Raw genomic sequence first — 25,688 nt, forward strand, 5'->3', positions numbered from 1 at the left:
TACCTTAGCTGGAAAATGAGATCTTTGGACTAGGTTCAAAACCCACTTTGAGGGCTTCCCTGGTGGCGCAGTGGTTGAGAGTCCGCCTGCCCATGCAGGGGACACGGGTTCGTGCCCCGGTCCAGGAAGATCCCACATGCCGCGGAGAGGTTGGGCCTGCGCGTCCGGAGCCTATGCTCCGCAACGGGAGAGGCCACAACAGTGAGATGCCCGCGTACTGCAAAAAAAAAAAAAAAAGAACGGACTTTGAGTTCTAAGTTATCCATCACATTATGAAGAGAATGTTATCTCAACCAAGAGCTAACTATTTTTTAGTGACCAGAAAATTAAGTTCTTAAAAATGAAAATGTGCCAGTGGCAACTTCTTGTTTTATGAACCAGTTTCCTATTTGTCTGAATTAACGTAGAGCAATGTTCCCCAAAGTGGGGGGCGGCCAGGCACACACTCTGGGTGGCACAAGATATGGTGTAGCCAGTATATGGATAAAGGTACTTTTTACTTTAACATTTTTGTATTTCTTTCATTAACAATATGCATTAGAAAAATCTAACTAGCACAGAAAGTGTGATTTTACAAATGCTACCGTATGAGATGAGGCCGTTTTTTAAAAGAAGTCATCACGAGTAAATCATAGGGTAGGTGGTACGCAGATATGACAAAAATCCTTAAGTGATGACTCAATTTTGAGAAACTATATAGAGAAAGCAGCTTTCAGGCCAAGTGGCTAAGTAACTGTGAAATACGGAACCGAGAGGTTAAGAAAGTGCTACATACATACCGCAAGTCCTGTCACCCCTCTGTCTTAGCAAGAGGGGGCAAGTTCTCCCTCCTCTGAAACTTTCTCCCTGCTTCTGGCCCTGTTGAGCTTTGCCTGCTCTTCCCCACAGCTCTGAGAGTCCGCAACATTTTTTGCATTGTTCGTTAATTGACCACGTTGTGTGTTGCATGTGCATGTGTATACGTGTGCAAGTATGTACATACGTGTGCGTGTGAAGGTGTGTGTATGTATGTGTGTGCGTATCACCCCACTTGTCAGGGAAAGTTGGCTCCTAACTAGCCCCCGTAGTACCTGAAGTTACAGGTGAAATATTTGGGAAACCTCAAGAAGCACTGTCAGATGAAACTTTAAATATATATATCATTTTGCCCCAGAACAGCTGTCATCTGATTCTCCATCCTAATAAAGACGAAGGAGTATCCTGCATCCAAGTTTTAAAAGGAAAGTACAGTGGGCAGTTTTGAGTGAATACGTTTCTAGCCTTGTGGCTTCGTGTAGGAGAAGCGCGTTGGGGCTTGGCTGTGGCAGTCGGGATGCCAGGATCCAGAGGCCCAGGTGGAGAAGCTCCCACCTCCCCAGGCAGGTGTGCGTGGAATGGCAGAAAGTGACACAGCAAACCCTTCTCAGATTTGTGGACAGAACCCAACATGGCACCCAGAATCCCATGTGCCCGAGGGAGAAAGAGCCAGTGTGTTTCCCATGCCAGGCATCCCCTGGATCCCTCACGCCTTGCCAGCTCTCACCTTGGAGCTGCGGAGGAGGGCCCGGGTGATGCAGAGCAGCTGCCACTACCCCACTGAGAAGTTCGAGCCATTTTCCACAACTTCTGCTTGTAGGCCTTGCGGCAACTTTGAGATCTGTGACATTGGGGAAGATGACCGTGCACCACTGTGGGGTGAGCCCTAACCAATCCCCTTTTACCTTTCCTGTCACATTCTGACACTCCCCCAAACCCCCATCTGTCTGTCTTTACACTCCAGCCACTGGCCTTTCTCCTCCTCAACTGTGCCTGTCTCCCGCCCCTCTCAGGGTCTTTGCATCTGCTAGTTCCTGTGCCTGGAATGTTCCCTCAAAGATTGGTGCCCAGCTGCCCCCTCAGTATTTGGTCTCAGTTAAATAAGCATCTTTACAGAGGCCCTGCCTGGCCACTCACTGCAGTCTGCAGGTCTCAACACTACTTACACAGCACTTGCCTCTGTCTGAAAGCGTCTCTCCTGAATGTAAGCATTGGGAGGGCAAAGCCGTATCCACCTTGCCCTTGCTATGCCCTCTGAGCTGGAACATACCTGGCTTACTGCTGCTGTCATCAGTCTTTATGCTTTATCTAGGGAGCCCAAACCATCTCCTCCTGTGAGATGATTTAATCCATGCAGAATGAGCAGAGCCCAGAGGACCATCAGGCTAAGACCAAGAATTCAGACTTGCAGCTACTCACCATCTCGCTCAAGGACGTCCTCTCCAAGGCATCCCAGATCTGCTCATCTGTGCGGTGGTCAAGAGGGTCCAGCTTGAACCTGCCTCAGGAGAGGAAGAGAAGTGTTCAATAAGCACTCTTGACCATTGAGCGGTCTGCCCCACACACAGCAAGTGACCAAGGATGGTTAGAGCTGGATTACCGGGTCCAGAGAAGCACATTGAACTCCCAAGAATGGTCTTTCTTGTGCCTTCCCAGTACCCCTTCCTTCTTCAGGCAGCAGCCCCCAAGTCTTGTTTGGGGGCTACCTCTTCCCCAGCCATCAAACCCATGTGGTCCAGGTGGAGCTTCACCACCAGCACCAGGGTGGAGCAAGGACTCAGTTAAAAGCAAACAAGCACGCGGTACTCCTGGCCACAGAGATTGGCTAGGGGTGGGAAGACAACCAATCAGAGTGTATCTCAGGACTTTTACAACAATCACCAGGAAGGGGGCTTGTTCTTTCTCACTAACTGAACAAGAGAGGCTGCAACCATCTCATCTTGGGAGTGGGACACATGGCGCCCCTCAGGGTCCTCATGGGAGCCCAAGAATGAAGCCAAGGCAGAGTGAGCGGGACCCTGGGCCCTTGAATCAGCCTTGGCCTTCCCAGTATTGTGAGCCAAAAGAGGCCCTTTTAGCTGAAGCCACCTGAAGTGTGTGTGTGTGTGTGTGTGTGTGTGTGTGTGCGTGTGTGTTAGCATATACATAACATAATACCATTTTAACCATTTGTAAGTGTACAATTCAGTGGTGTTCAGTACATTCATAATGTCGTGTAACAATCCACTAAAACTCATCATCACCAATAAAACCAAAAGCTCTGCCCATTAAACAGTCTCCTTCTTCCCCACTCCCTCAGCCCCTGGTCACCTCTTTTCTACTTTCTGTTTCTATGAATTTGCCCATTCATGGTACCTCATTTAAATGGAAATATACAATATTTGTCCTTCTATGTCCGGCTTATTTCACTTGGCATAATGTTTTCAAGGTCTATCCATGTTGTAGCATATATGAAATTTTCACTCCTGTTTATGGCTGAATGATATTCCATTGTGTGTATATATCACATTTTGTTTATCCATTCATCTGCTGATGGACATTTGGGTTGTTTCTACCTTTTGGCTATTGTGAATAATACCATAAACACGGGTATACGAATATCTGTACAAGCCCTGTGTTCAACGCTGTTAGGTATATACCTAGAACCAGAATTGGTGGATCATATGATAATTCTATATTTAACTTTTTGAAGAACTGCCAAATTGTTTTCCACAGTGCCCGTGCCATTTTACATTCCCACCAATAGTTCATGAGGGTTCCAATTTCTCAACATTCACACCAACACTTACGTTCCTTTTTCTTTTTTCTTTTCTTATTATAGCCATTCTAGTAAGTATAAGGTCATTTTTTCTATCTCTTGCAGTGAAAGAATCCTAACTGATCATCCAGGCGACTGACATCAGATTGGGATTTAACTGGACTTTATACCTATTAAGGTTTGCACTGGCATTTGGCATAGGAAACATTATAAACTCTTCCCTGTTATGCAACCACTGAGTCCTGATTGAAACCCGTTCTTAACCTCTGCTTTATCTTTCCCCAGTTCTGGCAGCCACATACATTTTGTGTGTAGAGCTAGATTGAATTAAAGAAGCAGAAGGTAAAATGCCCTATTTGCATGATATTTGATAGTTTCCAAAGCATTTTCACAGATGGACTCATTGACATCCTCTTCCCCATGAGATGGATATACCCCTTGTATTGATGAGAAAATTATGGCTTATCAGTGTTAAGTGACTTGTTCAAGGTCACACCACAAGTCAGTCTGAGAGACAGGCTGGAATCAAAGATACTCAGAGATAAATGGAACCTTAAAGGGCAGAGAACCCAGGTCTCCTGTACTCCAGTCCACTCTTCCTGATGCAAGGGGGAGGGCCATCGCTGGTTAAGCGGTTGGACTACCTGTGGTTATATCTCATCTTTACCATTTATGTGTGTGTCTCCTTCACTTTTCCTCTCTAAGTTCAGTTTCTTCCCTTATAAACAGGGGTTAATAACAGGGCCTACTTCATAGGATTGCTGTGACAGTTAAATGACACAGAATATTAAAGCATGGGGCTGGCACAAATAGATGCTCAATAAATGTTAATTCATACTTTTACTTCTCCTATACCTTGGCACCATAGATTTGGCCAAGTTCTACCTTAACACAGTAATCTATCATTAAATGTTATCTCACTCCTCTAAAACAACACAATCATTACAAAATTCTCTGTCTGTGCACATATTATGCACTCTCCCTGGAAAGACTTTCTCCCCTTTTACTGCCAGGCAAGCTCCTACTTATCCTTCAGGACCCTACTCAAATGCCCACCCCCCTCCTCTAAGAAGTCTTTCTGGATTCCCCCAGGCAGAGTTATTTGTCCTACTTGTGGGCTGCCTTAGCACTTAGTTCATATCTCTGATCTAGCAATTACCTCCCTGTATTATAATTTGACAGGTCTTACATCTCTACAACGTCCCCACCCCCAACTATCCTGTGAACTTCTGGAGGGAGCACGGGCAGTAATCATTCATCAAACTGTCCCCAGTCCCTAGCACAATATCTGGACCTGGCAGAGGCTCAGAAAAGGCAAATTAAGTGGGTAAAAGAATGAAGGAAGCAATGCACAACGAGAAAATAAACAAATGGATGATCAGAGCTCTGGGGTAAGTTATCCTCTTGCCTTTAAGAATGCCACTTAAATATCTCTGGAACGTGTGGGGTCCAGCTTTTTTTTTTTTTTTTTGCGGTACGCAGGCCTCTCACTGCTGTGGCCTCTCCCGTTGCGGAGCACAGGCTCTGGACGCGCAGGCTCAGTGGCCATGGCTCACAGGCCCAGCCGCTCCGCGGCATGTGGGATCTTCCTGGACCGGGGCATGAACCCGTGTCCCCTGCATCGGCAGGCAGACTCTCAACCACTGCGCCACCAGGGAAGCCCTCAGCTTCATTTTTAGTGCCTCATTCTTCCTCAGTCTCCATGCCTTGGGTTGGAACAAGTTAACGAGCACCAAGCAGCAGCACTAATCTGGATGAAGCTCATTCCCCGAGTTGACTTCCAAGGAAATAGAAAGTATGGAGGGGAGGCTAAGAGACCCAGTTCTGCCTGCTTCACTGACGGGACTGCCTGGATTGCAAAGTGCATCGTAACATCCAGCCTGAACGCCCCGGTCGGCCTTACCCAGTGGGTGAGAGAAGAGAATGAACCACATCCATACGTGGAAGGATGTGGTGAGCCACAGGGCAAATGCTAATAGTTACCTGAAATCTGACCAATCCCATCAGATTTTTAAAAAATAAAAAATGCCTGGCTTTTGTTTAGGAATCATGGTTTACAAAGTGCTCTTGTGTATATCTGGGCCTCATTCAATCCTCAGGAACATCTCAGAGAGGGGGCTCAGGCGGGCAGGAGAGGCCCTGTGTGCAAGGAGAGAGCGGAGGCCCAGAAATTGAGGCTCTGGCCACAGCTGACCAGACACAGCCCAGCCCCGGAGATCCGTCCTGCAACTCCTGCTGGGAGCCTGTCCTCCGCACAGGCTGGCCTCGGCCCAGCACTCACCTGATGATCCCCGACAGCAGGACAGGATCTTGAGGGATAATCGAGAACTTGGACAGCAGGTGCTCCAGACCGAGGCTGCAGATGTCCACGCCATCGATGAGGATGCGGCCCGCGGCTGGTTCCACCAGGCAGAAGAGAGCCACCCCCCAGGGAATGGGGCAAGAACAAGGAGACGGAGCCTGTGGGGCTCCGTCTCCTGAGTCTGCAGGAGGGGTAGCACAGGTCTGACCTGGCATCCAGCCCTGACCCACCCCCTGCATGGCCTGTTCCTTGTCATCATGAGCACTGAGAGGGCAGAAGAGGCCCGGAGTCTCCGCTCCAAGGGGTGCCCGAAACCACGAGCAGTTTGTTACTGCCTCAACCAGAAGGCACAAATGGAGCCCCTGGATAAATCCAGCCCACACATATGTTTTGTTTCACACACACACAACGTTATTGTTGTTTTTCAAATTCTTTGCCAGCATTTTAAAAAAATCCAAAGACCCAATATACAAAAATTCAAACTGCATTCTTCTCTTGAAAGTCAGTAGAACCGGCAACACTTGTCCCATATCTCCCGGGGCAATAGGCAGCTGGAGCCGAGTGTAGCTGCTTCCTTGAGAGAGAACAGCCTTCAAGTTCAGTGCGCTGCCCTCCCCACCCTCCTTTCATCACACCCCAGGCCCATTTCATGCATCTTTGTTACTTGCTGGGCCCTAAAAGCATTTGAGTTTTCAACCTCTGCTCTCAAAGATAAGGTCAGTGTGAGGGGCAGCCATGTGTCTTGTTCACCTTTGTGTTCCCACGCCTGGCATATGGTAGGTGCTCAGTAAATACCTACTGGATGAGTACAGTCAATTGGACCATCTCTACTGAGAGCTTCTCTATGTCAGACCCAGTCTTCTCAGCCCAACTGTGGGCAAGAAGTAGAAAGGGAAGAACACACGAAAGAATATAGCTGGGAACTCTTCACCTTGCAGTAGTGCAAGGCCTGCAGGGGCCTGAGGAGGTAGAGACCCACAAGACTCCAGTCATCCTGGGGGGCTTACCTGGAGAGGCAGCCCCAGGAACACAAGGCTGGGGTCTGAGCACTGTCTTTGAATAATGCAGAAAGTGGGAGGGGATGACCCTAGGGTCAGACCTCCCAAAAGTGATAGGAGAGGAAAGAAGTCAACCAGAAGAAAGGAAGTGGGGAGAGACAAGGTGGCGAAGGAGGAGGCTGACTAGAGAGGTCTAGAGGGGGAGGGAGGAGGAATAGAGGAGCCAGAGCCCTGCACGCCCCCTAATGGAAGCGCTTGTTCCTGCACCCTGTTCACCCTTCCTGTCTCCCTGCAGGCGTTGGCCTCAGAGCCCAGACCAGTGTAGCTCAAGGGCCCACCAACCCCATTACTCTGTAACACACCCCTCTCCATCCCCACGGCCTTCACCACCAAGTCAGTCACCTCCCTCATTTCCTTATTTGATGACCGTTAACATCTGTCCCCTCCACTGGAATCCCATGACAGCAGAAACTTTGGGTTTTGTTCTCCCAGTACAAAGTGAGGGCCCAATAAATATCTCTGGGGTCACTGAGTAAGCACAAGTCCAAAAACAGGTCTGATACCCAAAGGCCAACAATGAAGACGCGGGTATCCCAGGCACTCAGCTCACCAGAGCCCATCCTTCCCACGATGCCCACCACTTCCTGGCCATGAATCGTCAGGTTGAAGCTGTAGAGGACAATAGGCGTGTTGTCTCTGTATTTCATCTGATAATCCTGGAATGTTATTTCCCCATGCTGCAGCCACCCATGGGGACACTTTGTGTCTTCTATGTGTAAAGGAGCTTCAGAGGCACACATCTCATTTTTAAAGAAAGAAAAAGAAATCAGTAGTTATCCTCCATCTCTGCCCATCCCCTGCTGACCCACTGGTCTCTAGCTGTTGGGTGTGTGACGCACCCCAGCCTGCCCTGAACCAGGGTCAAGCCACCACCATGTGATCAGAGGACACCCCAAGAGGAACATCCCACCCCCAATCACCTGAAATGCACATGATTTTATCCCTAAAGAGTGAGAAACCATATAGCTAGTCCCCTTGTTATTAACATAGAAAACTCTCTCTAATTTATTGTATGAGACTCTAAAGAAACAGAATCCAGAATAACGATAATAAGGACAGCAGAGCTAACTCACCCCTGTGGGGCATGTTTTATATCCCAGAGCCCTCATGCAGACTTAATCTCTCTCGATCCCTATCCTAGGGGGTAGGCAATTTTGGATGATTTCACAGGTGAGGAAATAGAGGCTCAAACAGGTCAGATGACATGCTAACACCACACAGCTGGTGAGTGGACGAGCGGGGACTCAAATCCAGGGCTGCCTGGCTCCAAGCCCACAGCTCTGCATCGAGCACGGTGGGTGTATTGGGAGGAAAGTCTCCTCCTCTGGATGTTGGGGGTAATAATTCAGTCACCCTCCTTAAGTTGTTTTGTGATTCCATGAAATAATCTACATATCATTATAGTGAACCTTTACTATGGGCCAGGCACTATGCTAAGTGATTTGCATGTGATGTTATTTAATCTTTGTAATAACCCAATGAAGTAGATACTGTGATCTGTCCCATTTCAGAGACGGGGAGCAGAAAGGCTGAGTAATTCACAAGGGTACACAGCTGACTCACGCGGCAAAGCTTAGACCTGAACCCAGGTGATCTGGCTCCAAAATCTGGGCTCTTAAATACTAGGACATAAATAGAAGCAATATTAATAACAATCATTATTGTCATCATTCGTATTATTATATTTGTGCAAACCCCTCACTTCTAAAAAGGGCAGATCATTGCCTCTACATCCAAGAATGCCATGAGGGATGTGGTCAAAATGAGTCAATGGGTGTGGAAGAGCTTCTGAGAGATGATATGCACAGTTCCAGGGGAGATGGGGAGGAAGGACCAGGAGCCCAGCTGCCTCCTGGGAAAACCTCAGGGCCCCTGAGGTGTTGGGGCTTGCAGAGGCCACAGAAGCTGAGCCCCAGGCTGGATGTGAGCCTTCTAGATCTCCCTGCATAAAGCCCAGACCTGTGCCCCACCTTCATGTACTGCAGCATCCTCTCCACAGCTGTAAAGTACGCCTCTGTCTCTGAACTAATCCGGATACAGGCTTGGAAGTTGGACGCCAGCTGGAACGAAGGAGAAGCATCAGGCTGGCAGGCTGTGAGGGTGAGCTCAGGCCCTCTCCACTCCTGAAGACTGGGAGTTGCCATTCCTCCCGAGCAACTCTTCAAACCAAGGCAACTTCCCTTATAGGGATGGAGCAGGTACCTCTGGCGCCCCCCTGAGGCTACTCCTAAGTTTCACTGAAGCTGTGGTGGGCAGTTGTAGGTGAGCAACCCTACCAACCCCGTTCCACCTCAGGAACCCTCTGCTTTCCATTCAAAACATTCATCCACACCACAGGAGCCCACTCAGCCCATGTGCATGCAGCCCAGAAACACGGGAGTTACGGCCCTTGGGAGCAACCCTCAACTAACAGGGAAAAGAGCTGGCAGACGAAGGCTCCTGTCTCTCAGCCTTCGGGGGACAATCCTGGGAGTTGAGTGCTGATGACCTAGAGCAGTGACCTCAATGGCACACTCTCATGGTGAAGTTCCTCCTTCCCTGTCTCGTGCTCCTGTTCCCTTGGTCCTCTTTCCAAGGAGCATCTCACAAATAATCTACCTGAATCTGAGTCCTTGTCTCAGGCTCTGCCTTCAGGGAAACCCAGGTTAAGAGGTGTCTCAGGGATTCTTGGGAATTGGAGGCACTATAGATAAGGAAATGGAGGTCCAAAATAGGAGAAATGGTACACAGAGAATCACCTGGAAGCTGAAGGCAGAGCTGGGATGGGGGCCCAGTCTTTATGCTCTGTACCCCCCTGGCCATGCAGAAGGTGCTGGGCAACAACTCCATTATACAGTCAGTCTTTATGCTCTGTACCCCCCTGGCCATGCAGAAGGTACTGGGCAACAACTCCATCATACAGTCAGTCAACAAACTCTCATGGAGGTGCTGGGCCAGGCTCCATGCTTAAAGTGCAACAGACACAGTTCCTGCCCTCGAGGAGTGCCCAGTCGGATGGGGAGATAGGTCAGCAGAGAAGGCAGATCGACAGAGTCAGCCCACAGCACTGTCGTGGCCAGGGGACAGTCACCAGACAAGGGCCACAGGGAAGGCTTCCTGGACGAGTTGGCACTGGAGCTACATTTTTAAGGAGAGGTGGGATTTAGCCAGCTAAACACAGGTGGAGAGAGGCGTTCCTAAGAGAGGGACAAAGTCTTGACAGTAGTACAGTGGCAGCATACATTCAGGACCCTGCAGGCCATTTGACTGCGGCTAAAGCAAAGGGCACGTACAGACCAGGGAGGCCAGGGAGGGAAAGCCTATATAAGTCAGAGACGGGCTCACTATCCTGAAATGACACTGAGCTGGGAAGGGATATCAGACACAGTTGATTGCCTATCCACAGCTGGTCCTCTCTTCCTTCCTTGCTAACACATCCTCTGTTATGTTCAGGTGTCTACAGCTTGGAGTTCTGGGAAGGCTTGGTTACTCCAAACCACTCATGTCAATCTCTCTCCTCTTGCTAATGACTGGTTTAGGAGTGAGCCATGACACAGCTCTGGCCAACAAAGCACAAGGAAGACTCAGATGCGAGCATTCCAGGAAGCTACTCCTTGTTCTTACAAGGGGACACATGGAAAAATTATCTACTCTCCAGTCTTTGGCAGTTTCTGGGTGAGGATGTGCTGCTTGGGGCTTCAGCAACCATTTTGTGAACTTGAGTAGACAATCCTGAGGACAAAAATCAGGCGTGGATGCCAGAGCAGAAAGAGCAAATGATCATGGGTTCATGCTAGGCCAGTAAATTAGCCAACAGAGAACAGCCCTACCCCAGCCTTCCGGTCACATAGGATAATAAGTTGCCAGATTGTCAAGGCCATTTTGAACTGGTTCTTTGGCTTACTTTGGCTTGCAACCAGAAACATCTCTAATATTTACTAAGAAAACTCTTAGGGCTACAAAGCAACATGGTGTGTGATACCTGCCTCCCAAAGCCTGAATTTCCTCAAGAGTGCACGCAGAGCTCAAAGTACCCGTTTGACCAGAGAAGAGAGTGCATGTGGGGTCTGAGGCCAGATTTGAGAGCCTGGAACGTAGGTCCATGGCTTAGATTTGGTGCATAAGGAGACAGGGAGTCTCTAGAGGTTCTAACCAAGGCAGTAACATGAGGAAAACTAGAATTAAAGATCACTCTGGAGAGAGTGTAGAAGGTGGATGGGAAGGGGCTCAGGGGTGGGCGAGGCAGGGAGGCTAGGAGGTTGTTACCCAGGATAGAGATGAGACACTCAAACAGGGCAGCAGATGTTGAGAAAAAAGGATGAACACGGGGTCATTCTGACATCATCACACCCCCAGGCAGAGCTCCTCCTTGGTGGCCTGTGGTGGGACAACTGGTCAACCTTGAGTGGACACCTGTATGCATGGTGCTCCTGGGAGAGCTAAGCCTCCACCTGCTTCCTGCACCAGCACTGGACAACCTGGGCACAGGGTGCAGCAGGCAGGGGCATCTCTGGCCTTAGTGACTCTGCGTCCCCCAGGACTCCAGTGTGGAGCCTCTCCCCAGAGTTCTGGAAGGCTCAGGGCCAACTCTGCACTGGGGCATATGTGCATGTGTTTGTGCATGGCCGAGTGTGTGCTTATGTATGCGTGTGTCAGAGAGAGGGAGAAAGAGAGAGAGAGAGAGAAGAGTGTGCCCCACCATGGACAAATCTGTCTCTCAGCAGCTGTGGGAATATGGGCATATTAACTCCAGAAACTCTAGTTTCCTATCTGTAAGCTGGGAACAATAACAGCAAACATTTATCCAGCACTTATTCCGGGGCAAGGTTTTTAACATGCATGAACCCTCAAGTTTACATACATTCTTCACAAGTCCATGATTTCAGAACTTTTATTATCTCCCTTTTATAGAAGAGGAATCCCAGGCATAAGGAGGGTAACACACTTCCCCAAAGTCACACAGCTGATAATGGACAGAGCCTGGTGTGAACTTGCACGTTCCAAACCACACGTTCTTAACCGCTTGGCCGCATCTCATGGAAGGTGGCGAGAGTTCAATGGAAGAAAGCACAGCAAGTACCCAGCAGGGCATGGGCTCAGTGCAAGCTCCCCAATACCCTGGTTATGGCACGGGGCAGCTGTCTGTGGGCATGAACACTGCACAGCCTCCTGCGTGGCCCATGCGCCCTCGGAAGGGTCTGCACACAGGCACGGGCATGTGGGCACAGCACCGTATGTGCGTGCAAACATGTGTCTGCCACAGGGCTCAACAAGGAGCACATGGGAGCACCCAAAAGGATGCCTCAGTGTGGGGCACACGAGACCTAAGCCCAGTTAGAGAGAAAGCATCCAGAGAGGATAGTTAATGAGTACCCCTGGGGGAGGGGACGGCCAGGGTTCCCTGAGCCAGCATCTGGCCTTCATGGAGAGCCCTTCCCCAGGACTCTGTGGACATGAACGTTGGTCCCACTGCCTGGCATGGAGGAACTCAGACCATGAGGCCTGCCAACTGCTACACCAGAGTCCCCCTGAGAACCCATTTTTAAAATTAGATTCCAAGACCCTGCCCAACAAGGACTTGACTCCTAATCCCTCCAGCTATGCTCTCTCCTGTCAGCCCCACAGGCCTGGCTGAATCAGCCTGGCAGGCTGGGCCGAGCGCTCGGTTTCAAGCCTATACACTTTGAAGTCTCAGAGGCCTGCTCCAGGGGTGGACTGGGAAACCTACATTTTCCACAGCTCCCTCACCCAGATACCTCAGAAAAGTTTGACAACTGAATCAGGGTATTAATAGTAAAGTGAAAACACACCAGACAGGAAACCAAAAGGTCAGAGGTCTTGCCCTGGCTCTGCTTCTAACGCTCTGTCCGTTCAGACAACTCCTTCCCCTCTCTGAGCCTCAATTTCCCCATCTACACAATAGGAGGGTTGGACTCTGTTGTCTGTGGGCTCCCCTTCAATCCCAATATTCTATGATTCTGTTAAACACGTTTAAATACAGACTTCTCAGTTCAAAGGTGACAAGGAACCAGAACAAAGCTGCGGATTCAGAAAGCCAAGCACATCGTTTGTAAGGTCACAAACGGCCAAAACCCAAGGTGTGATCAAAGTCCCATGGACCCCTGAGTCTGACCACAGACCACTGGCCACCACCTGCCATCTGAGAGTCCCTCCCTCACCTGGAGGACAAGGCTGATAGCCATGGATTTGTAGAATAGGGGGCAGAGGAAACTCCAAAAAACGTGAACAAGGCCACCATCAAGGTCACCATGCTGGTCATGAGCTCCAGCTTCAGTGCCACCCATCGCGTGGAAGACAGAAACATCAGCGGGTAGTTATTCGGTGCATCCGTCAGCCTTTTAAACCTGAGAAGGAAAGGACAACATGAAAGACACATGTATTTGTCTAACCCAGGGTTTCCTGAGGTGGACACTGGTTGCTTCCTGCAGCATCCAACTCCCCACTCTCATCAAAGAGCCAACAAAGAAAATTGGGGGGATTCCTTCCTACCCCTTTCACAGCCATGGAGTTCACCTGACCCCAGATCTAGGAATGGTCTCTGAACGATTTAGGCCTATCAGCGGTTCTCTTCCCCTGGCCTTGATGATTGGCCCAGGGTGGGCAAGTTACCGTAACTGGGCCAATGAGAGTGAATACATGCCCAGATTTGTGAGTGAGTGAAGGGGAGTGATCCCTTCCTTGTACGTATCCACCTTGTTTACTGCTGTATCCCAGTAGGTTCTCAGTGTTGACCGAATGAATGTGTCACTCCAGGATCCCCTTAGTCCTATTGTCTGCACAGTCCTTGGGTCTCTCCAGTGCCACTGGGAGAGCTGGCACCATGGCTCATCCAATATTTCAGCCAACAGAGCACACGCCATCTCACGTGCCCCAATTTTGCCGGGCTTCAAGGCCACCTCAGATGCTGCCTCCTCCCCAAAGCTTTCCCTGATCCCCAGATGTGGGTCGTCGTTTTCTCCTCTGAACCCCCAGGGCATTTTACCTGCTCCTCTCCTATGCTGTCTTATCATATTCAACACTGTCTTATTACAAAAACATACGTCTGTGTCTCCTGTCTCCCATTAGACGGTAAGTTTCTCGTAGTTCAGCATAGACCATGTTTGACTGATCTTTACAAGTACATAAGCTTATATTACACAATTAAACTTCAGCAACAATCATAGGATTTGTTTGTTTGTTGCAACAAACATTAGAAGGCAAATCTGTGGCTGTGAATAGTGAAGAAAATTGTGTTATTTAGAGAGCCCTTGTTCTTTATTATTTTATTGTATTTACCTGCCTGTTTGGAAGCGAAAGAAAAAAGAAAACCAATGCAGTAAGTGCTAACACAGTAACACATCTTACCATTAATTATATTGATATATGTATATAACAGCCACAGATCTTTTCGGGCCTCTCACTGTTTTGGCCTCTCCCGTTGCGGAGCACAGGCTCCGGATGTGCAGGCTCAGCGGCCATGGCTCACGGGGCCCAGCCGCTCTGTGGCATGTGGGATCTTCCCGGACCAGGGCACGAACCCGTGTCCCTTGCATTGGCAGGCAGACTCTCAACCACTGCGCCACCACGGAAACCCATAGCCACAGATCTTTAAGGTTGACAAGCATTTTTCATATCACTTACATTTTTTATTCTTATAAGCACCATCTTCCAGATGAGGTTCTGGAGGCTCGGAGAAACAAATGGGATAAAACAGCTCTCTCTGATTCTTCTGAAGATGATCCTATTTCCAGATGCTCTGTTTCCTGGCTTCCTGCGCCCCACCACCCCCAGAGTGCCCATCACCCTCAGACAGCAGAGGGACTCACTTGCTGATGGAATCTTCAGTTTCTCCATAGACATTGATAGAGCTCAGGCTGTGCAAAGTGGTGAGGATGTGGGAAAATAAAGGGGAACTGTAGTTCTCCAGGCTCTTGAACGCATTGCTGGCTCTCTTGAACATTCTGCATCAAGAATGGGAAAATAGGCTGTTGTAATATGGTGTGCAGAGTTACCCATGGGGTGGGGCACACAGGGCCATAAGAACAGGATGCCTCTGGGACCCTCCAATTCTAGGTTGGTCCTAGATCATACCCCAAGTCACAAACCTCATTCACAAGCAAAAAGAACCCACTCACCTAAAATAAACGAGGCAAACAATGAGTGTTACGACTCCCATCAGCAGGACAGAGGGAGACACCACACTGACAATCATCAGGATGGTGGTCACCACCAAGATCAGGAGCAGGGACTGTTCAGCCACAGTGGGCAAGAATTGGTCTAGCTCATGCAGGTCCCCTGCAAAGCAGTTCAGGAGTCGGCCTGTTGGGGTGGTGTCAAAGAAACACATGGGGCAGCGGGACACCTGCAAGGACAAAAGCAACCCAGGTCATGAGGTTGGCTGCAGGCCTTGCTTGGGGCTTGATGAAGACGCCAGCTACCCTCAGGCTCTGAAGAGGTACAGGATGCAGCCTGAAGGGTATTCAGGGAAGGCAACATAGAGCAGTGGTTAAAAGCAGGGGCTCCAGAGTCAATTTGCCTGGACTCCAGGGCTGCCCCACTCTTCCACCTACTACTATGGGACTGTGGGCAAGTTACTTAACCCCTCTGAGTCTCCATGTCCTCACTTGTAAAATGGGATGATAACAGTGCTTCAGAGTTGTGATGACAGTTGCACAACTCTGCAAATATACTAAAATATACAATTTAAAAGGGTATATTATCAGGCTTCCCTGGTGGTGCAGTGGTTGATAATCTGCCCGCCAATGCAGGGGACTAGGGTTTGAGCCCTGGTCCGGGAAGATCTCACATGCTGATGGGCAACTAAGCCTGTGAACCACAATTACTGAGCCTGTGTGCCACAACTACTGAAGCCCGTGTGCCTAGAGCCCGTGCTCTGCAACAAGAGAAGACACTGCAACGAGAAGCCCGCACACCGCAACAAAGAGTGGCCCCCACTCGCCATGACTAGAGAAAGCCCATGCACAGCAATGAAGACCCAACTCAGCCAAAAATAAAATAAATAAATTTTAAAAAATAATAAAAGGGTATATTATTGTATATTATATATTATATTATTGTATATTAAAAATATACAAGTTAAAAGGGTAAATTTCATGGTATGTGAATTATATCCTGATAAAACTATTATTTTAAAAAGGAGGGCTTCCCTGGTGGCGCAGTGGTTGGGAGTCCGCCTGCCGATGCAGGGGACACGGGTTCGTGCCCTGGTCTGGGAGGATCCCGCGAGCCGCGCAGCGGCTGGGCCCGTGAGCCATGGCCGCAGGGCCTGCACGTCCGGAGCCTGTGCTCCGTGGCAGGAGGGGCCGTGGCAGTGAGAACCCCGCATGCTGCAAAAGAAAAAACAAACAAAAAAAAAACAGTAAAAAGGAAGGAAAGGGTGGGAGGGAGGAAGATGCAAGAGGGAAGAGATATGGGGATATATGTATATGTATAGCTGATTCGCTTTGTTATAAAGCAGAAACTAACACACCACTGTAAAACAATTATACTCCAATAAAGATGTTCAAAAAAATAAATAAATAAAAACAAAAAAATAAATAAAAAGGAAGGAAACGATAATACATTAAAAGTCCTCAGAACAATACCTGCCTCCTGGTATTGCTATTAATACTAACTCTTACGTTTCTTTTCAACTCTTACTCTTACTTTTTTCTCAATAAAAAAGACGGGACTATTTCACTCAGTATCACCAAAAATTAGTAGCAGTCATTCCACCACAATTGCATAAGATAGAATCTTGGGTAGATTTTAACCATGACTGCCCCTTCTTGAAGGTGGCATCCCAACCTGACCTCTAAAAGCAGTGGATGTGAGGTCCTTTGGAGATCAAAGAGCATTTCATATTACAAAAGTTCTAAGAAAACCACCTAGTTCATCCTCCTCATTTTACAGATGAAGAAACTGAAGCCCAGAGAAGGGAGAGCAGCTTAGTGACTTGCTCAAGGTCACCCAAGTAGTTAACGACAAAACCATGACAGGACCAGGCCTCCCAAGGCTTCCCTCACCCCCAGCACAGCCACTCTCTTCACTGGAGGCATTTCTTAAAAGGTCAAGGCACGGACCTGCTGAACACTGACCACTTTCATTTCCCCATGTATTTCTCAAGACATAACACAAAACAAAGAAATGAATAGAAGTTATTAGTATCTAATAAAGCCAAAACTAAAGGAAGCAATGAAAGGAGAAGGGAGAAAGGAAGAAAATACATTTTGCCTATTAATAAATTATAATTATTTGAGTCATGAAGTGTCCCTTACTTACAGCAGCCCTCATGGCAAACACCTGGATCCTGCTGACCAAGTATAGTTCATTTGCCGTCTAAAGTGGGGAGCAGCAAATTCAGAGGGGCCAACTGTGAGCTTCTTTGTTTTCTTTTCCTGCCTCTAAATTGTCTTTAATTTTATCTCCAGAATCTTTTGTTAAATACATGAGCTAACTAAAGCAAAAAGAATTGTCCCAATCACTGTGACAAATCAAAGACTAAAACAATCACCCTCTCTAGGATGCTAAGCGCTCATGGGGAGCGGGGCACAGGGAGAAGGGCTTGGGAGCAGGACTCAGCTCAGCTGCGGCATGAAAGGGGTCTGCGAGAGCCCACTCTCACGAGGGATTAGAAGAAAACGGTGGGGACACAGCCACAGGGGCTCTGGTTGCCTCCTTAAGTATCAAAATAATCTGGTTCTGTTTTTGTTTTTGCAGTTTGTAGATTTTGCCGTTGAGCCAATTTTTTCAGAGATTTGTCCTTTACTTGTGATTATTTAAAACTACAAAGGCAAATTTAAAATCAATAAAGCCATAAAAGGATGAGAAAAAGGAAAGTGTTTTAAATATGAAATGTATTTTCTAATGAAAAAACTTGAACATTTCTTAAAATTAAAATACAGAATATCTCTTTGAGGCCTGGGCATTAGATATTTCTAGAATCTGGGAATGCAGAGTCAGAAACTTGGAGACCAGCTAGCCGGTGTCACCACCACAGGCCAGGTGGTGAAGAGTGCCAGGCCTTGGGTAGAATTTCCCCTCTCCTGCCTTCTGGCTCCACCAAGCCAGTTGCTTTATATGAGTTGTGGGGAAATGCCCTGGCCTCACCCTCCTAAAATGAAAACACAATTTACATTCAATCTACAAGGACTGATGGGTGGCCTCCTTGCCTCCCGAGATCCCTCTGAAAGGCCCCTCTCTACAGCTCTGAGCTCCAGCCTTCCTGAACTCCATGCAGCTCCCTGGAAATGCTCTGCTTCTGCTCGCCTCTTAATCTTGAACTGGTGAAATCCCATTCATCCTCAGGTCTTAGCACAGAGGTCACTTCCTCCAAGAAGCCTTCTTAGACTCCTACCTTCCTTCCACCACCACCAAGCTGGGGTTAGGTGCATCCTGTTCTTATGGCCCTGTGTGCCCCACCCCATGGGTAACTCTGCACACCATATTACAGCAGCCTATTTTCTTGTCCCTCTCCCTCCTTAGACTATAAGGCCATGATGACCCAAACCATACTTGCAATGTTCATTTACCATTGTAAGCCCAGTGCCCACCCCAGAGCCTGGCACATAGTAATATTTGATAAGTGAGAGAGAGAAAGGATATTTCCAAGAGGTAGTGAAATACCATAGACAATTTGGTATTCTAACCACAACACACATTCTAACCATAACACTTGTGGGGTTTCAGTTTTCTCATATGTAAGATGAGGCTAGAATACCCACTTCAAAGGGAACTTAAGGAAATTATAAACAACCCTTTATGTGACAGTGCTCAGCCAACGGAGGCCAGCATTGGTAGCTGAGGGTTGACCCTCCAGCAAGGGACACTAAACTTTTACAATCATGCCTCCACTGGTAGGAGAGTTTCAATGTACCTATCTCATTCTCTGGCCTGCTCCCACCCAGCTAGTGACCCAGTATACACTTACAACTATATGACATTACATTTTCCAAACCATGGAGACAGCAAAAAAATCAGTGGTTGTCAGGCGTCTGGGGGAAGGGAGAGGGAGGGATGAATAGGTGGAGCAAAGGGGATTTTTAGGGCAGTGAAACTATTCTGTATGATACGTAATGGTAGACACATGCCAGTATACATTTGTCAAAACCCATAGAATGTACAACACAAAGAGTGAACCTTAATGTAAACTCTGGACTTTAGTTGATAGTGTATCAATATTGACTCATCAATTGTAGCAGATGTCCCCCATTAAAGCAAGATATTAATAATAGGAGAAACTGAGGATGTGGTGAGGGATAAAAGAAAACTCTGTACTTTCTGCTCAATTTTTCTGTAGACCAAAAACTGCTCAAAAAAAAAAAAAGTCTAGTAATTAAAAAAAAAAAAAGTTGAGCAAGGTCAGGGCTCAGCCTTTGGCCACGCCCAGTGCCCAGGCCCATACCTTGTTGAAGAGCTTGATGTGCAACGCTGTGGGTGCCTCCCTCACGACCTTGGTGAAAGCCGCCGAGGTGCAGATGCCCATGCAGACCGCAAACAGGGCGCTGAGGCCATACACCAGTTGGTAAAAGGGTAGCTGAGGATTGTCCAATATGTCACCTGGATCTGCAGTGGTCCTATTGCTCTCTTGACTGCTGTTGGTCTTCAAGAAAGGACAGGGGGTGTGGTATGATAAGGAATATGCTTAGGCTTTGTCCCCAATTCCTGGCACAGAGCTCCTAAAACACTTGCAATTTCCTAAGTGATGGGGGTGCTCAGAGCATCATTTGTGGTTGTATTTGGCCTTTGACTCTGGTTCCTGACACAAGCGCTTCTAAGACCTTTGGGGTCTCTGGAGCAATAAGAGAGTCTTTTGTAGCTAATCAGATGACTAGTAGCTGGGGGCCCCTATATAACTTCAGGATTGGGGCTGGTCACCAGAAAGACCAAGCCATGAGTCCAAGCTTGGAACTTTCAGCTCCGCCCCCATCCTCTGGGAAGTGGGGAGAGCCTGGAAATTGAGTTAATAATCGATCATGCCTACCTGTTGAAGCCACCATAAAAATCCCTAAAGCACAGGGCTCGGAGAGCTTCCAGGTTGGTGAACACATCCATGTGTCAGAAGCTCCCACACTTTGGACCCTTCTGGACCCCACCCTATGTACATTTCCATCTGGCTGTGCATCTGTATCCTTTATTATGTCCCTTATTTTAAAAACTGGTTAAAATATTTCCCTAAGTTCTGTGAGCCATTCTAGCAAATTAGCAAACCCAGAGAGGCAGTCATGGGAATCCCCAATTTACAGCTGGTTCATCAGAAGTACAGAAAGTCAGACTTGTGATTGGCACCTGAAATGGGAGCAGTCTTGTGGAACTGAGCCCTTAACCTGTGGGGTCTGTGCTAACTCCAGATAAGTAGAGTCAGAATTGAATTGAATTGTAGTACACACAGCTAGTGTCCAGAGAGTTGGAGAACTGGTTGATGTTGGGAAAAACCTGCACAGTGGGTATCAGAAACATTGTGCGTGAATAGAGGAAAACTGTGGGTTTTCTTTTTCAGAGGGTCAGACCATCTGAGTCCAGGGTGAAATTCAGCAGGGAGAAAAATCCTTCTTCCTGGGGCTACCTAAGACTCAGTAGCTGGTAGAAGATGAAACTATACATTACAACCTCCCTGCTCAGTGCTGTTGCTTTTCCCTTCTCCTTCCCCGCTGCCCTGCCCTGGACTAAGCCCTCATTTTCTATCCCCTGGACCACTACAACAGCAGTCTCCCTGACTCTAGCTCTTGCCTCCACTCTATCTCCCACTCCACCCTGACTGCTCTAAACTCAACCCCACAACCTTTAGGACTTCTATTCATCCCTCTCTCAATCATCTTTGTCCCAAGGCAGCCTGCTGTCTAATGTGGCCTCTTTTCTTCTGTCAGGGTAGAAAATGGTTGATAAATTACTTCACTCTGTGGTGTTAGAAATCTGTGCTAGATGATCATCCAGCCTCACCTCTGCCCCCTTCCACACTCTCCACTGCAATTCAGGGGAGAGCTTGGGAACTCGGTTTGCCAGACTCCTTGCCAGCATGGTGTGAGGTTAGATTCTGCCAAGGAGAGGCACTTACAGGAAATCTAAAGGTTCAAAGAGAAGAAGCCACCACACGCTGGTGGCAACTGTTGACAGGTGCGTGGCACGTGGAGTTCGGCCAGTGGTTTGCAGGCATCCTTCCAAGGATCAGCCCCCTCAGTGCTGCCTGCTTCTGAGACCACTGGAACCTGCTTCCCCTCTCCCCACCAGCCCTTCCAATGGCTGTGTAGCCTCTAATTTGTGTATTAAATCTTTGGAAGCTCTAAATATTTCAAGTGGCTCCTGCTTTCCTGATCAAACTGTGTCTGACAAATGACTCAAAAGTTAACCAAATAGAGCATTTGAAAAACATGGCCTGGTTTCAAAGCACAGAGTTCAAGGCACCTTCACGTCTCAGGGCAGCCTCCTTAGCCTCTCTAGGCACTGTTTCTGCAAATATAAAATGCGATCAGTGACACCTACCTCAGAATGAGCCGGGAAGGTTAATGAGTTAACGTGACACATAATGGCTGAGAGCCGCAGAACCCTCAACACGGAACAACTCTGTGCCAACTCCTGCACTAAAAGACTTGACCAAATTCTAGCATGGCTTCTAGAGGCTAAGGCATGTCGCTCAGAGGACCCCAGCTCCCCCCACCGTCATTAAAATGCCTCTGCCAGGAAAGTTTACTGTTTCTTCCAGCCTGGACCTGATGACAGGCCCCTGATCTCCCTTCCTCAGAGCACTTACTAAGAAGAGCTCACAGTTGTGACTATGTATCTCCTGCAATTCAGAAGCCTCTCTCTTAAGGACCTGAGAACCATTCCTTTGAAATGTAATCATCAGAAAGGACAGAGCCTCTGTCTCCCAGTCTCTGTGGGAGGGTAGACAGCTTGCTGGCTACAGACACAGCTGGCCGAATCACACTGACACTCACCAGCCTTTTGTACTTTTTCACTTCTCTGACCCAACTGAGCCCCTGCTTTCCCTTCTCCATCATTCTCCCTTTAAAAAGCCCAAATCACCTCTGTGCAAACCAGACTGGAGCTCAGCTCTTTCTCCGCCGTCAGGAGTGACAGATAAAACCTATTTTCCCTTCTCTAACTAATGTCTGGTCATGTCCATCTTGGGCGTGGCCTCCCAGCCCACCAATGGGGAGTACAGAAGCTTGTTTTAAATAACACAGAGCAAGAAGGCAAAACAGCTGCCAAAGGAAAGTCACTCAGGCAGACTGTAAAGCAATCTTGGGGAGCTGTTTGAGGACAGAAACCTCTTGGTTTTGTCCCTATGAGACTGCATAGGTGATCACGTGCTCTGTGAACACAGGAGGCCAGACCGGGAGGAAGCCCCAGAGTTCTGGCTCCCAGAGTTTCCCTCTAGAGCTCCCTTCCTCAACACCGCAAGGGCAGGCAATGGGCTTGCCATGGGCTTCCCTAACCCGTGCCCACAGGGCCCCAAGGAATAAGAAGCCCCCCACTCCACCCAAGCCCACAGAAATGCACCCCACCCCCACCATGGCACTCACCCCTGAGCCCTGCTCCAGCCAATAGCTCAGCCGCCACAAGTTGAACATTGTGAAGAAGGCCGTCATCACCAGCAGGAGGAAAACCATGGCCGAGACCAGGTAACCTGGGGAGGGAGAGAAAGGTGACACACAGGTGCCAGAAGAAGGTGCACAGCCATCCCAGGCACTTGGATCTCCCTCAGACACCTTAGAGGACTGGAAAGAGCTGGGTTCCAAGGTTAGAAAGCCCTGGGTTCAAATCCTGGCTCTACTACTTACAAGCTATGAGAACCTGGGCGAGGGACCAAATGTCAGTGACATTCCACTCCCCTACGTATAAGATGGTGATGGTAGCCCTGGCAGCCTCATATGAGGGGTTGCTCTGAAGATGGTATGAGGTAACATGTGTCAAGCACCCAGCCCAGTGCCTGGTGCATAAGCAGTGTTCTAGAGAAGTTAGTTCCCCTTACGCAGGTCCTGAGGGTTCAACGTTCAAAATAAAACCAACAGTTTCCTTTCACTTGATAGGTGCTATTATGTATCATACACCAGGCAGAGTAATAAATATATGCATTATTTTTTGAATTGGGAATTCCTATCCCCATTTACTGAGTCTCCAAGAGAGGAAGTAACTTGCCCAAAGTCACAGAGCTGGTGAGTGCTGAAGCCAAGGATGAGAAAACAAAGGGTACACGCCATCCTTTAGCACCTGCCTCTTGCCCTGGCACTCTAGCCACCTCTCCAGTCTGTGTCCCATGCCCATATTCTTTTTGCTGAATTCTACCCTTCCTTAAGCTCCACTCAAGGGCCACCTCTCTTTGACCTGAGACATCTGAGATTATTCCTGGTCCCAGAGATCTCTCTTGCTACTGGTGGATGCAACGTCCTAATTCTCCAACTAGATTACAGGGTAGTTTCTTAGGTGACTTTATACCCCCTTGCCTCCAGAGCTCAGCACAGAGCCTAGTCCATAATAGGTACTTCCTGAATACAGATCAATTGGTTTCTTGATTCATTCATGCATTTCACAAGTATTTGCTGCTCCCCTGCTGTGGTCAGCCTCTGTGTTATGTCCTGCAGGGATGCCTACCGTGGAAGGGGTGAGGATGGTGATCTCCTATGTGCAGCCTACCTCTTCCTCCCCTAGACAGGTAGAGAGAAGACACACCTTACTCAGGGTTAGGTTCCAAAATCAATGAAGCATAAAAAGTTGGCATGGAATCAAAATACTGTCAAAAATTAAATTACTCAAAAAGCACAGTATCATATACTTGGTTTTGTGTTTACAACATTGTATAGTTTAGTTAGGGATCCATAGTAATACTTTTCCCTTCGTGACAATAATTTACATGTCTACGTGTCTTACCATATTTGATTTTGAAATGCCAAGTCCACATGAAAACATAACTTCCAGCGTTGACTATGGTGGTAGAGTTACTATAGTTGAGTATGGTTGGGATTATGTAAGTTAAACCCATGAATGGCATGAATTTGTTTAGTTATGTGTGTGAATTTGGTAACATACACCGTTTAATAAAGCAGTAGCTTTGAAACTTTTAATTTTCATCCACCTTCAGAAATGCATTTTAATACATACCAAAATGCAAGCTTCACCAATGTTACTTTTGTGATACATGCAGATATTTTCTACTCTATTCTTGTTTCTATTCTCATTGCTACTTACAATCCACTCAATTGATTTCACAACCCACTAGTGGGCCAGGACCTGCAGTCTGTAAAACACTGAAATAAAGAGTATGGTTAGCACTCTTTATTTCAAGGAAATATATTAACAATACTTTCTTATTTTCCGTATTCCTAACGCTGTGTTATTTGGGGTCTTAATCCTGAAGATTGCTCCTCCCAAGGTTAGCTAATTCCTAGAGAGAGCAAATGACTCCTTGTGAGCACATCTTTGATATACAAACCAACCAATCTACAGCCCACACTCCCAATCACCTCTTTTAGCAGACTCTCACACACCAAACCAATATTCCCCCTGCCCTAAATCACCCCGGGACCAGGTACCAGACAACTAGGACCAACCCTATAGCCCAGAGCCTGCCAGAATTGTTTGAACCATCAAATCCTAAGTTTACTCAGTGTACCTACCCTGCCTCACCCTCTCCTTCCCACAAAAAACCTAATAAAGGCTCTGGGCCATGCTTTCTCTTACCGCCCCTCTGCCTCCCGACCAACCCTGGTGCTTCCCCTTCATGGCATACCATGCCTATTTCTAGGGATCCATAGTAATACTTTTCCCTTCGTGACAATAATTTACATGTCTATGTCTTACCATATTTGATTTTGAAATGCCGAGTACACATGAAAACATAACTTCTGACATTGAATATGGTGGTAGAGTTGCTATAGTTGAGTATGGTTGGGATTATGTAAGTTCAGCTCATGAATGGCATGACCCTTTGGGTCCCTGTACCTCACATGACCTTGCACATTCTGGTCTGACCCAGCTTCAGGGATAGACCTGGCCTGGAGCATCTGACAGCCCGTACCTCCAGCTGCCTGGATGTAATGGTGGTGGATGCTCCACTTCAGGGACTCTTTTTTCCATCTTCTCCTTCTGTGTGAGCTGATTTTCTAGCACTGGATCAGCGAAAAGAAGAAGGAAACAGTATGCCTCCCAATCTCCTGTATCTCCTTCCTGGGTCAAGAGGAGTCCTTGCAAAGCCTTCTGCTCTGGATGCCACCCAGTGCCCCACCCAAGTCTGACTCTAACCAGCAGGGTTTCCAGGTTTGCCCCGGCTCCAAAGTCTGAAAAGGGGGTCCATCGCCAGCCATTCAATAAACCCTGGAGGGCCTGCGGTTCCCAAGGGCTCGGTGGCTTGAGAGAGACAGCAGGAGAGAATGAAGAAAGCAGTGACCTAGGACTAGAAAACCTGGGTTCCAGAATTATCATCATGATACTGTACAACTTCAAGCAAATCACTTAACCTCTCTGTTTCCTCATCTGACAACTGGCGGGCTTATAGATGATTGCTAAGATGCTTTGTAGCAGTACACTTCTGAGACAACTCCTCAAAAAACAGTTGTGACGCCAGCCCAAGCAGACTCTTGGCCTACAGCAGGGCAGAGAGACCAGGTGCCTGGAGATATCCGTAGATGTTGCCAGTGACAACTACAACAATAACAGGAGACAGCCCTGCGGGGGGGACATCTGTTGTTTCTGCCCGACGCTCTCCCTTCTAATAGCAACACCACAGTTCTCCCTGGAGAAGAAGGCTCTCTTCGTGGAATTTTAATTTTGAGGGAAATTATACCAGAGGAAAAACGTTTGG

At 48.0% G+C, this 25,688-nt stretch overlaps 1 protein-coding gene across 1 annotated transcript in view; it reads right to left on the reverse strand.

The window, feature by feature from the left end:
* Nucleotides 1-2,175: 2,175 nt before the first annotated feature.
* The window catches only part of LOC136140287 (ATP-binding cassette sub-family C member 11-like), a 64,122-nt gene continuing 40,609 nt past the window's right edge, over nt 2,176-25,688 (reverse strand). Inside the window, exons 16-25 of the mRNA XM_065898361.1 lie at nt 22,414-22,517; nt 19,296-19,493; nt 17,174-17,230; nt 15,028-15,254; nt 14,719-14,853; nt 13,072-13,257; nt 9,829-10,030; nt 8,873-8,973; nt 5,835-6,119; nt 2,176-2,293 (exon numbers count right to left, since the gene is read on the reverse strand). Coding sequence (XP_065754433.1) covers nt 2,176-2,293; nt 5,835-6,119; nt 8,873-8,973; nt 9,829-10,030; nt 13,072-13,257; nt 14,719-14,853; nt 15,028-15,254; nt 17,174-17,230; nt 19,296-19,493; nt 22,414-22,517 — 1,613 coding nt within the window. The remainder of the gene's footprint in view (nt 2,294-5,834; nt 6,120-8,872; nt 8,974-9,828; nt 10,031-13,071; nt 13,258-14,718; nt 14,854-15,027; nt 15,255-17,173; nt 17,231-19,295; nt 19,494-22,413; nt 22,518-25,688) is intronic.

This window comes from Phocoena phocoena, chromosome 20, assembly GCF_963924675.1.
Source record: "Phocoena phocoena chromosome 20, mPhoPho1.1, whole genome shotgun sequence".
NCBI lineage: Eukaryota > Metazoa > Chordata > Mammalia > Artiodactyla > Phocoenidae > Phocoena > Phocoena phocoena.